At 43.8% G+C, this 13442-nt stretch overlaps 1 protein-coding gene across 1 annotated transcript in view; it reads right to left on the minus strand.

Annotated features, from left to right (window-relative positions):
* The window catches only part of LOC112255582 (zinc transporter 6), an 87056-nt gene that overhangs the window by 8815 nt on the left and 64799 nt on the right, over positions 1-13442 (minus strand). The window contains exon 10 of the mRNA XM_024428525.2: positions 7996-8044. Coding sequence (XP_024284293.1) covers positions 7996-8044 — 49 coding nt within the window. The remainder of the gene's footprint in view (positions 1-7995; positions 8045-13442) is intronic.

A 13442-nucleotide genomic window follows, 5' to 3' on the forward strand; every position in this document is an offset into this window, starting at 1 on the left:
GTATGTGGACACACCGTCAAATTAGTGGATTCGGTTATTTCAACCAAACCCGTTTCTGACAGGTGTATAAAATCGTGCACACCGCCATGCAATCTCCATAGACAAACATTGACAGTAGAATGGCCTTACTGAAGAGCTCAGTGACTTTCAACGTGGTACCGTCATAGGATGCCAACTTCACAACAAGTCAGTTCGGCAAATTTCTGCCCTGCAAGAGCTACCCCGGTCAACTGTAAGTGCTGTTATTGTGAATTGGAAACAGCTAGGAGCAACAATGGATCAGCTGCGAAGTGGTAGGCCACACAAGCTCACAGAACGGGACTGCCGAGCGCATAAAAAACGTCTGTCCTCAGTTGCAACACTCACTACCAAGTTCCAAACTACCTCTGGAAGCAACATTGGCAAAATAACTGTTCGTCTTGAGCTTCATGAAATAGGTTTCCATGGCCGAGCAGCCACACACAAGTCTAAGATCACCATGCACAATGCCAAGCGTCGGCTGGAGTGGTGTAAAGCTCGCCGCCATTGGACTCTGGAAACGAGTTCTCTGGAGTGATGAATCACGCTTCACCATCTGGCAATCCAATGAACAAATCTGGGTTGGCGGATGCCAGGAGAACGCTACCTGCCCCAATGCATAGAGCCAACTGTAAAGTTTGGTGGACGAGGAATAATGGTCTGGGGCTGTTTTTCATGGTTCGGGCTAGGCCCCTTAGTTCCAGTGAAGGGAAATCTTAGTTTCAGCAGGACAATGCCCCTGTGCACAAAGCAAGGGCCATACAGAAATGGTTTGTTGAGATCGGTGTGGAAGAACTTGACTGGCCTGCACAGAGCCCTGACCTGAACCCCATCGAACACCTTTGGGATGAATTGAAACGCAGACTGCGAGCCAGGCCTAATCGCCCAACATCAGTGTCCGACCTCACTAATGCTTGTGGCTGAATGGAAGCAAGTCCCCAATGTTCCAACATCTAGTGGAAAGCCTTCCCTGAAGAGTTGAGGCTGTTATAGCAGCAAAGGGGGACCAACTCCATATTAATGCCCATGATTTTGGAATGAGATGTTCGTTGAGCAGGTGTCCACATACTTTGACCATGTAGTGTATATTCTTGGGCACCAACACTTCAATGTATTATTTTACAGACAGATGGATGTATGCATTCATACCGTGTTCTCTCTACATGGTGTGTTTTTAGATCAGATTATATTTTTGGGATGTGCTTCGTCCTGTTCATGAATGACCAATGTCTGATCTAATTCAAATGGCTAGCCGTTCATTATGCCGTTGTGATACAATTCATGTACAATTAAGCATTCATGTGTGTCGCTTTTCAGCATGTGACTAAAAGAAATACATTTCTCTCATTTCACAAAAAGAAAAACGAGATCCCTATAGTGAGTGGAACCCCCTCAGGATCTTAGTTGTGTGGTGATGAGGCAGTGTGCATGCTTTACAGATCAGTTATTTGTGTTTAATCAGAGATGTTAATGCAGTGCATTAGGAGGTGTAACCCATCAGAGTAAACGTGATGATATGATATGAAGGGATGTGCTGTCAACACTGGGGATTGCAGTGTCTGAGACCACACATCATACTCATCAGCATCAGTAGGTGGAGTAGAGGGCAATGAGTTCACTCACATTTAGCCAGTGTGAAATCATGACATTTAGCCCTGTTTTTTTTAATCTGCAGTGATGTATTCAGATCTTGGCATAATATTATTTGAAATAGGTCATGATTAGATAAATACTGAGAAGATGAATTCTATATAGTGTTTTTAAACTGCGTCCAATGTCAACCTCTTATTAAACATGCATGGATACTAGTCCACTGATGTCCAACAAGGACACAATAAAAAAAAAGAGGCATTATCTTTAAAAAAGAAAAGAAAACCCATTAACCTAAAGAAGCTCGACCTCCGGTCACTTAATTTGAAGCCAACATTGGGGCGGGGGGGTGGGGGGAAGCAGGATTTACAATCCCAATAATCTCCTAAATCTCCCCGCTGCATTGATATAATTTGAGTACTAGGGACAGGGTCGTGTGATTCCACGACCGTCTGTCTGCACAGTCTGTGCGTCCGGCGCTGCCTAGAGAGAGAGAGAGAGAGAACACTGTGTGGATAGAGGGAGCTTTGTTCCAGAGTGACAGTTTGCATAATCCCACCCACTGGAGACAGAAATTGTGGGATTACGGTGAGACATACAAACACTTGATATGATGTCGGTCGGCTATAAATACAGGCTAAACGCTGTTGCCCAAATAATAGTACACAGTGGACTAGCTCCGAGGGTTATATAATGTCTACCCACCAAACATCAGGGAGGGTGGTGAGGCCCAGAGACACGGATGACACGATTAAAGCAGATAATGAAAAAATGAGTCAAAGTAGTCCGGGACATCCTGTCCACTGTGCCTTCTATTCAGAATAATCAGAACTTTACTCTGTCATACAGCGCCGTCAGAAAGTATCCATACCCCTTGACTTTTCCCACATTTTGTTGTGTAACACAGCCTGAATTTAAAAGTGATTCAATTCAGATTTTGTGTCACTGGCATACACAACGTACCCCATAATGTCAAAGTGGAATTATGTTTTTATACATTTTTACAAATGAAAAAAAAAAAGTTGTATTAATAATAGTATCAATACGTAATCAACTCCTTTGTTATGTCAAGCCTAAATAAGTTCAGGAGTAAAAATGTGCTTTAAATAACATAAGTTTCATGGACTGTGTGCAATAAGTGTTTAACAGGATTTTTTAATGACTACTTCATCTCTGTTCAATTATCTTTAAGGTCCCTCAGTCAAGGAGTGAACTTCAAAAACGGATTCAAGAACAAAGACCAGAGACATTTTCCAATGCCTCGCAAAGAAGGGTACCTATTGGTAGATGGGTAAAAATAAAAAAGCAGACATTGAATATCCCTTTGAGAATGGTGAAGTTAATTACACTTTGGATGGTGTACAGTGCATTCGGAAAGTATTCAGACCCCTTGACTTTTCCACATTTTGTTACATTACAGCCTTATTCTAAAACTGATTAAATAGTCCCCCCCTCTCATTAATCTACACACAATACCCCATAATGACAAAGCAAAAATATGTTTTTAGAAATGTTTGCAAATATATAAAAACAAAAAACAAAAACAGAAATAGTTTATTTACATAAGTATTCAGACCCTTTGCTATGAGACTCAAAATTGAGCTCAGGTGCATCCTGTTTCCAGTGATCATCCTTGAGATGTTTCTACAACTTGATTGGATTCTACCTGTGGTAAATTGAATTGATTGGACATGATTTGGAAAAGCACACACCTGTCCATATAAGGTCTCACAGTTGACAGTGCCTGTCAAAGAAAAAAAAACAAGCCATGAGGTGAAATAATTGTCCGTAGAGCTCAGAGACAGGATTTTGTCAAGGCAAAGATCTGGGGAAAGGTACCAAAATATGTGTGCAGCATTGAAGGTGCCCAAGAACACAGAACCCTTTATCATTCTTAAATGGAAGACGTTTGGGACAACCAAGCCTCTCCCTAGATCTGGCCGCCCGGCTAAACGGAGCAATCGGGGGAGAAGGGCCTTGGTCAGGGAGATGACCAAGAACCCAATGGTCACTCTGACAGAGCTCCAGAGTTCCTCTGTGGAGATGTGAGAACCTTCCAGAAGGACAACCATCTCTGCAGCACTCCACCAATCAGGGCTTTATAGTACAGTGGCCAGACAAAAAACACTCCTCAATAAAAGGCACATGACAGCCCTCTTGGAGTTTGCCAAAAGGCGCCTAAAGGACTCAGACCATGAGAAATAAGATTATCTGGTCTGATGAAACCACGATTAAACTCTTTGGTCTGAACGCCAAGCGTCACGTCTGGAAGACACCTGGCACCATACCTACGGTGAAGCATGGTGGAGGGAGCATCATGGTGTGGGCATGTTTTTCAGTGGCAGGGACTGGGGGACTAGTTGGGATTGAGGGAAAGATGAACGGAGCAAAGTACAGAGATCCTTGATGAAAACCTGCTCCAGAGCACTCAGGACCTCAGACTAGGGCGAAGGTTCACCTTCCAACAGAATAACAACCCTAAGCACACAGACAAGACAACATAGGAGTGGCTTCGGGACAAGTCTCGGAATGTCCTTAGGTGGCTTGACCAGAGCCTTGACTTGAACCTGATCGAACATCTCTGGAGAGACCTGAAAATAACTTTTCAGCGACACTCCCGATCCAACCTGACAGAGCTTGAAAGGTTCTGCAGAGAAGAATGGGAGAAACTCCTCAAATCCTTCTTAACTCAGTTGTTGGAGAGGAAGGAAAACCACTCAGAGATTTCACCATGAAGCCAATGGTGACTTTAAAACAGTTACATAGTTCAATGGCTGTGATAGGAGAAAACTGAGGATGGATCAACAACATTGTAGTTACTCCACAATTCTAACCTAAATGACAGTGTGCAAAGAAAGAAGCCTGTACAGAATAAAAATATTCAATGCATCCTGTTTGCAATAGTACGCTAAAGTAAAACTGCAAAACATTTGGCAAATAAATTAACTTTCATGTCCTGAATACAAAGTGTTATATTCAGGGAAAATCTAACAACATACCACTCTTCATATTTTAAAGCTTGGTGGTGGCTGCATCATGTTTTGGGTATACTTGTCATCTGCAAGAACTAGGGATTTTTTTTTAGGATAAAAAGAAACGGAATAGAGCTATAAGCACAGGCAAAATCCTGGAGGAAAACCTGGTTCCATCTCCTTTCCAACAGACAGTGGGATACAAATTCACCTTTCAGCAGGACAACAACCTAAAACACAAGGCCAAATATACACTGGAGTTTCTTTCCAAGACGACATTGAACGTTCATAAGTGGCCTAATTACAGTTTTGACTTCAAATCGGCTTGAAAATCTATGGCAAGACCTGAAAATGGCTGCTAGAGGCTAACAACAACCACCTTGACAGAGCTTTAAGAATTTTAAAAAGAATGTGCAAATAATGTACAATACAGGTGTGCAAAGCTCTTACAGACTTACCCAGAAAGACTCACAGCTGTAATGGCTGCCAAAGGTGATTCTAACATGTATTGATTCAGGGGTGTGGATAGTTATGTCAATTATATATTTCTGTAATTTAATTTAATACATTTGTTAAAATGTATATTAGGTGCTTTTGCCCTAGGTAACCTGGAGAGTGGGTGGGATTGTACGTGCCTTTTACTATTCCGGATGGAATGCAACAGAAAGCCAGTTCAATAATATTTGGGGTTTTAGAATAGATGAGAATCAATCTTATTTAGGTCTAGTTTTGTTTCATAGAGTGCTACTGGTATATTATTTCAGATCAGGGTGTTATAGCTATGAGGGAACGCCTGCATAATGGAAAGCAAAATATAGCTGGACCTGCAATGAGTTAGAGGCTTGTTTAACATGACCCTCAGCAGCTCATTCACATAACCCATTAGGAGGTAAGGGAGGGTTCTTTTTCAATGAGTCCTCCAACTCCAAACATGACTCAGCCTTTTGTCATATTCCACTTCCTGAGTGGCATAATCCAGACCGGGGCACCAGCAGAGAAAGTAGAGGTGCAAAGTGATCTCAACACTCTGGACTGAAACAAAACCCACCAACATCCATTATTCAGACAAAACAAGTGAGGCGATTCATCATTCTGGAAGCTACTATATGAGGGAAGAGGGGTGGAGTTTCACTGTCAAGCCTCTCCCCAGCCCTGCTCAGGGTCTCCAGGGGTGAGGGCCAGGAAGTGGCTGACCTGAGAGTATCCATCAGGTCTTAACCCCAGGGCAAGGGCACACAGCACTATACGGAGGAGGTGAAAGGGAAGATAAGAGTTTCACATCTGACCTCTACAGGCAGGTTTCGCCAGAGGGGGTCATTGTCATCCATTGGAAATGACATGAGACCGGCCCTTGCTGTCCAGATACCTTACAATAATTCCAAGAAGCTCAATCGATTAAGCCAACATGTTTCCCTGAAAAAGCCACTCCCTAACATCTTGCTGAAAAAATATACTACTACACCCCATGTCATATTTGACATACATTTTGAAATGTTTTAGTCATTTAGCAGATGCTCTTATCCAGAGCGACTTACAGAGTACATTCATCTTAAGACAGCTAAGTGGGACGGACACCCACATATAACATTCATAGTAAGCACATTTTTCCTCAATAAAGTAGCTATCAGCAAAGTCAGCGCTAGTAAAGGGGGGGGAGACAAGTGCGAGTGTTAGTTCATGAAAGGGGGTGCAAGACGGATGCTGTGGGATTCTTTTTTTAAACTATTTGAAGAAGTAGGGTTTCAGATGTTTTCAGAAGATAGGCAGGAACCCTGCTCTCCTGGCTTCAGGTGGAAGCTGGTCCCACCATTGGGATGCCAGGACAGAGAAGAGCTTGGACTGGGCTGTGGGTCTGCCCTCTCGTAGGGTTGGGAGAGCCAAGAGACCAAAGGTGGCAGAATTGAGTGCTTGGGTTGGGGTGTAGGGTTTGAGTATTGCCTGAAGGTAGGAAGGGGTAGTCCCTCTTACTGTTCCGTAGGAAAGTTGTAGTGGATGCGAGCTTGTAGTGGATGCGAGCATCGACTAGAAGGCAGTGGAGTGTGTGGAGAAGTGGGGTGACATGAGAGAGCTTAAACATCAGGCGGGCTGCAGCGTTCTGGATAAGTTGCAGGGGTTTGGTGGCACAAGCGGAGAGCCCAGCCAACAGCGAGATGCAGTAGTCCAGACAGGAGATAACAAGTGCCTGAATTCGGACCTGCACCGCTTACTGTGTGAGGTAGGATCGTAATCTACGGATGTTGTTGAGCATGAACCTGCAGGAGTGAGTCACTGCTTTGATGTTTGCAGAGAACAACAGTGTTGTCCAAGGTTCTTTGTACTATGGGAGGGGGACACCGTGGAGTTGTCAACCGTGATGGAGAGGTCATGAAGCGGACAGGCATTCTACGGGAGGAAGTACAGCTCCGTGTTGTTGTGCTCGAGGTGGTGGGCCGACATCCAAGCGGAGATATATGCCAGGCACACAGAGATGCGTGTCGCCACCGGTGTCAGAACGGGGAAGGAGAAAAGTAGTTGAGTGTCATCCAAATAGCAATGATAGCAGAGACCATGCGAGGATGACAGAGCCGAGTGACTTGGTGTATAGAGAGGGCCTAGAACTGAGCCTTGGGGGACACCAGTAGTGAGAGCACATGGTGCAGACACAGATCGTTTCCACATCACCTGGTAGGAATGGCCTGCCAGGTACGATGCAATCCAAGAGTGTGCAGAGCCTGAGACGCCCAGCCCTGAGAGAGTGAAGAGGAGGATCTGATGGTTTACAGTGTCGAAGGCAGAGGATAGATATAGGATGATGAGAACAGAGGAGAGAGAGTCAGCTTTGGCAGTGCGGAGAGCCTCCGTAACACAGAGAAGAGCAGTCTCGGTTGAGGGACACGTCTTGAAGCCTGACTGGTTAGGGTCAAGAAGATCATTCTGAGAAAGATAGCAAGAGAGCTGGTCAGAGACAGTACGCTCAAGTGTTTTGGAAAGAAAATAAAGGTCTGTAGTTTTTAACGTCAGGAGTCAAGTGTTTGTTTAGGAGGGGATCGAGTCAGGCCATTTTGTAGTCAGGGGATGCAGCCAGTGGTCAGGGATGAGTTGAGGGAAGTGGGAAGGTGTCCAGAGATAGTATGGAGAAGGGAGGAGGGGATAGGGTTGAGCGGACAGGTTGTTGGGTGACCGGACCTCACTAGTCGCAGGACTTCATCTGGAGAAAAAGGGGAGAAAAGGGTCAAGGCGTAGGGTAGTTATGTGTGTCTATTTACCCTTTAGCCTCAGTTTGATTGGGACAGACTGCTAATCACATTACACACATACACTGTGGTGCATACATTTCCTGAGGGATGCTTGGGAGGGAAACTGTCCACTTCTGGACTACAGGGGGAAAACAAGGAGGATCAATACAGCAGGATGACTCATTGAAAGAGGATCTTACCTTCGACTCAGGTCTGCGACATGCTCCTGGAGCCAACTGGTGCTGGCAGCTGTTGGGAGGATGGTGGGGAGGGGGAGAGAGAGTGAGGGATGGAGGAAAAAAAGAGAGAGAAGACAGGGGTCAGAATTACACACATCAACACAGTGAGAGAGCATCACTCGAGCAGCCCTTATCTGCAGTCTGTTCCCATATATCTTCCTCCACAGTGGCCATTGTTGTGGCAGTAACAGGAGCCCGAGTGCCATTTGATCAGCAAGCAGAGTGTGTCCTCAGCTGTCCACCCCACAGGATGGGTTACAATCACAGACGACTGACCAGGGGAGGGCACATATATGATTTTAGAGTATCCCACTGCCATCTGTGACGTTTAAACACAAATGGCTACAGAGCAAACCTCTCAGCCCATATTGGCTAGTTTACTGTGGTTTAAGGCAGATAAGTGAGAGAGGCATTGGGAGAGACTACAAAAAAGCCTTCCCCAAATCCAATTGTCACTCCCCCACATAAGCCTGACCACACCAGGAGTTTTGGGGTGTTTGTGTATGCGTGTTTGCTCTCCTTGTACATGTCTCTCCCTGACTCTGAGATGACAGGACACAGAACATCCAAATTTGGAAAGCAAAGCTAAATGTTTGGTCCAGATTCTGTACGACAATATTCTCTGAAAGAGACTCTGGTGTGGCAAAGTGGACAGGACATAGTCTTATGCTCTAATTAATTTGTACTGATAAATCATGTACATACGCAAAAACACAAAATGTTAATAAATTGACAGTTGCAAATGTGAAATCCAAAGCTATTGCTTTTTTCCCTCCTCTCTGCTGATGAGTATTTTTCTCCGCTCATACAGGAGTAATAAAAGGCCTCGTACACCAAGTCATTTTTTAAAATAATATTTTTTTCCAACTGCAGCATCCTCAGCACCCTTAGTTCCCGTGGCTATGATATTTGGTAGGCCTAAGACATGGTAAAAAAAAAAAACTTTGAAATATAGCCTATTATATTCAAATCCAGATGCATCTTATTCGAAAGACATAGCCTATGTGATAGGCAAAAATGTTCCGTCAAACCTTGAAAATACTTTAAAAAAAACTAATTTAGGTCGTTTCGTATTTTGTTACACAACTTAACTAATGTATTTTATAACTCGCAGGCTTGTATTTAGGATTTCTACAGTACGATAGGAAAAAGGCATATCCAAATAGGCCTGTTTTAAGCGAATGCATAAGCAAATGTTCATTTGTTTTCATGTGTTAGGCTATAAAGAATGTTATAAATAATAATTTGCTTTATCGGTTTATAGATTTAGGATTTTTACAGTTCGATAGGCAAAAGGCCTTAAGGATAATGGGCCTATTAGGTTTTTTGCCGAAGCCAATGTTCATTCAAGTGTTATAAAGGATATTATAGGATAAATAATACTTTATCTGATTGTTGTTGACACCTTGACTTTTTCCACATTTTGTTACGTTACAAAAAGGTTTTATTTTTTTTACTGAAATATCACATTTACATAAGTATTCAGACCCTTACTCAGTACTTTGTTGAAGCACCTTTGGCAGCGATTACAGCCTAGAGTCTTCTTGGGTATGACACTATCGTACAAGCTTGGCACACCTGTATTTGGGGAGTTTCCCCCAATCTTCGCTGCAGATCCTCTCAAGCGCTGTCAGGATGGATGGGGAGAGTCGCTGCACAGCTATTTTCAGGTCTCTCCAGAGATGTTAGATCGGGTTCAAGTCCGTGCTCTGCCTGGGTCACTCAAGGACATTCAGAGACGTGTCCCGAAGCCACTCCTGCGGTGTCTTGGCTGTGTGCTTAGGGTCATTGTCCTGTTGGAAGATGAACCTTTGCCCCAGTCTGAGGTCCTGAGCACTCTGAAGTAGGTTTTCATCAAGGATCTTTCTGTACTTTGCTCCGTTCCGCTTTCCCTTGATCCGGACAAGTCTCCAAGTCCCTGCTGCTGAAAAGCATCCCCACAGCATGATGCTTCCACCACCATGCTTCACCGTAGGGATGGTGGGCAGGTTTCCTCCAGACGTGACGCTTGGCATTCAGGCCAAAGAGTTCAATCTTGGTTACATCAGACCAGAGAATCTTGTTTCTCATGGTCTGAGAGTCACCTCCCTGGCCAAGGCCCTTCTCGCCCATTGCTCAGTTTAGCCGGGCAGCCAGCTCTAGAAAAGGGCTTGACAGTTCAAAACTAAAAATGATGGAGGTCACTGTGTTCACTGACTACATCTCAGCGTTCAACACCATAGTGCTCACAAAGCTCATCACTAAGCCAATGACCCTGGGAGTAAACACTTCCCTCTGCAACTGGATCCTGGACTTCCTGACGGGCCGCCCCCAGGTGGTAAGGGTAGACAACAACACATCTGCCAAGCTGATCCTCAACACTTGGGTCCATCCTGTACTCCCTGTTCACCCACGATTGCGTGGCCAAACACGACTCCAACACCATATTTAAGTTTGCTGACGACAAAAGTGGTAGGCCTTATCACCGACAACGACGAGACAGCTTATAAGGAGGAGGTCAGAGACCTGGCAGTGTGGAGCCAGGACAACAATCTCTCCCTCAATGTGAGCAAGACAAAGGAGCTGATCGTGGACTACAGGAAAAGGAGGGCCGAACACGCCCCCATTAACATCGAAGTGGAGCGGGTCGAGAGTTTCAAGTTCCTTGGTGTCCACATCACCAACAAACTATCATGGTCCAAACACACCAAGACAGTTGTGAAGAGGGCACGACAACACCTTTTCTCCCTCAGGAGACTGAAAAGATTTGTCATAGGTCCCCAGATACTCAAAAAGTTCAACAGTTGCACCATTGAGAGCATCCTGACCCGTTGCATCACCGCCTGGTATGGAAACTGCTCGGCATCTGACCGTAAGGCACTACAGAGGGTAGTACGTACGGCCCAGTACATCACTGAGACTAAGCTAGGCAGTGTCAGAGGAAGGCCCCCCAAAAATTGTCAGAGACTCCAGTCACCCAAGTCATAGACTGTTCTCTCTGCTACCGCACGGCAAGCGGTACCGGAGCGCCAAGTCTAGGAACAAAAGGCTCCTTAACAACTTCTATTCCCAAGCCATAAGACTACTGAACAATTAATCAAATGGCCACCCGCACTATTTACATGGACTCCCCCCATCCTGTTTTCACACTGATAGTCATATTACACACAGTCACTTTACAAATTACCTTGACTAACCTGTACATTGAGTTGGTACCGGTACCCCATGTATATAGCCTTATCATTGTTATGGAATTTTCTTGTGTTACTTTTTGATTTGATTCCCAATTTTTTTTTTTTTTTTTTTTACATTCGTTTATTTAGTAAATATTTTCTTAACTCTTTCTTGAACTGCATTGTTGGTTAAGGGCTTGTAAGTAAGCATTTCACAGTAAGGTCTACACCTTTGGCGCATGTGACAAATAACATTTGATTTGTTTCTTGGTGACCTTCAATGCTACAGGCAATCCCCAGATCTGTGCCTCGACACAACACTGTCTCGGATCTCTACTGACAATTAATTTGACCTCAAGGCTTGGTTTTTGCTCTGAAATTCACTGTCAACTGTGTGACCTTATATAGACAGGTGTGTGCGCCTTTCCAAATAATGTCCAATCAATTGAATTTACCACAGGTGGACTTGCACCAAGTTATAGAAACATCTCAATGATGATCAATGTAAACAGGATGCACTTGAGCTCAATTTCGAGTCTCATAGCAAAGGGTCTGAATGCTGAAAACAGTTTTCGCTTTGTCATTATAGAGTATTATAGAGTACTGTGTGTAGATTGAGGAACATCTTTTTAAAATCCATTTTAGAATAAGGCTGTGACGTAACAAATGTAGATTAAGTCAAGGGGCCTGAATACTTTCCGAATGCACTGTAAATGCAACATTTGTAAGCTATTGAAAATTATATTAAAAAGCGTTGTTGTGGGAGCTTATGCCGATTGCCCACTGAGCAATTCAAGGACATTAATAAATGCTGACAATATTCGAAAAATTTGTTTATATTGTTTAATTTGTGAAATAAACATTTACTGCAACTTTTATTGACAGTAGCCAATGCGAAGGCCTATATTATTGGCTGTTTGGTTTGCAAGGAAGGATTTTCCAAGGGAACAATTTATTTGCCTACAATTCAACTAAAGCAGAAACGTACCAGGTTTGTTTAAACTTCCTATTTGATAAGTCTATCTTGCAATTGTTTATCTCTCATTATTACTAAACAACTTTCTGAGATGGTTGATCATGAAAGAGTAGGTAGGCTATGCCTAGGCCAACAAGTCACATTAAAATCGATTGGAGATTGGGGAGATCAAGGGAAATTAAGATTTTAAACAATAAACCAGAGTGTCTGCTGAAAAAGGCCCATGATAATTCAACATTGGAGAGGATGGAATAAAACATGTTAGGCCCTATCTGACGTTTTGCTCTGCTTTGGTGCTCTCTGCTCTTTCTACACTCTACTGAACAAAATTAGAAATGCAACAATTTCAACAGTTTTACTGAGTTACAGTTCACATAAGGAAATCAGTCAACTGAAATAAATGAATTTGGCCCTAATCCATGGATTTCACATGACTGGGCAGGTGCGCAGCCATGGGTGGGTCTAGGAGGGCATAGGCCAATCAGAATGAGTTTTTCCTCACAATAGGGCTTTATTACAGACAAAAATACTCAGTTTCATCAGGAGTTGCAGTCAAATTCAAATATGCTATTGTTTGTGACATCACAATGTCGTCACCATCAGTGATGGCTGTCAAACATTGTTCATACTCCGAGTTGCTTTTAATGTCATAAGGACTTTCCCTCAACCACGGCCATAAATTGGGGGGAACATTTTCAAATGACCCCCAAAAGTATGTGGACACCACTTGAAATTAGTGGATTCAGATTTTTTCCACGTAGCGTAACAATCATCTGTCCTTGGTTGCAACACTCACTACCGAGTTCCAAACTGCCTCTTGAAGCAACGTCAGCACAAGAACTGTTCGTCAGGAGCTTCATGAAATGGTTTCTATGGCCGAACAGATGCATACAAGCCTATCCCCATGCGCCAAGCGTCTGGAGTTATGAATCACGCGTCACCATCAACAGTTTGGGGAAGGACCTTTGCTGTTTCAGCATGACAATGCGAGGTCCACCCAGAAATGGTTTGTCAAAATCAGTGTGGAAGAACTTGACGGACCTGCAAAGAGCCCTAACCTCAACCCCATCGAACACCTTTGGGATGAATTGGAACATTAAATCGCCCAACATCAGTGCCCGACCTCACTAATGTTCTTGTGGCTGATTGGAAGCAAGCCCCCGCAGCAATGTTCCAACATCTAGTGGAAAGACTTCCCAGAAGAGTGAAGGATATTATAGCAGAAAAAGGAGGACCAACACAATATTAATGCTCATGATTTTGGAATAAGATGTTTGATG

This window comes from Oncorhynchus tshawytscha, linkage group LG01, assembly GCF_018296145.1.
Source record: "Oncorhynchus tshawytscha isolate Ot180627B linkage group LG01, Otsh_v2.0, whole genome shotgun sequence".
Classification (NCBI taxonomy): Eukaryota; Metazoa; Chordata; class Actinopteri; order Salmoniformes; family Salmonidae; genus Oncorhynchus; species Oncorhynchus tshawytscha.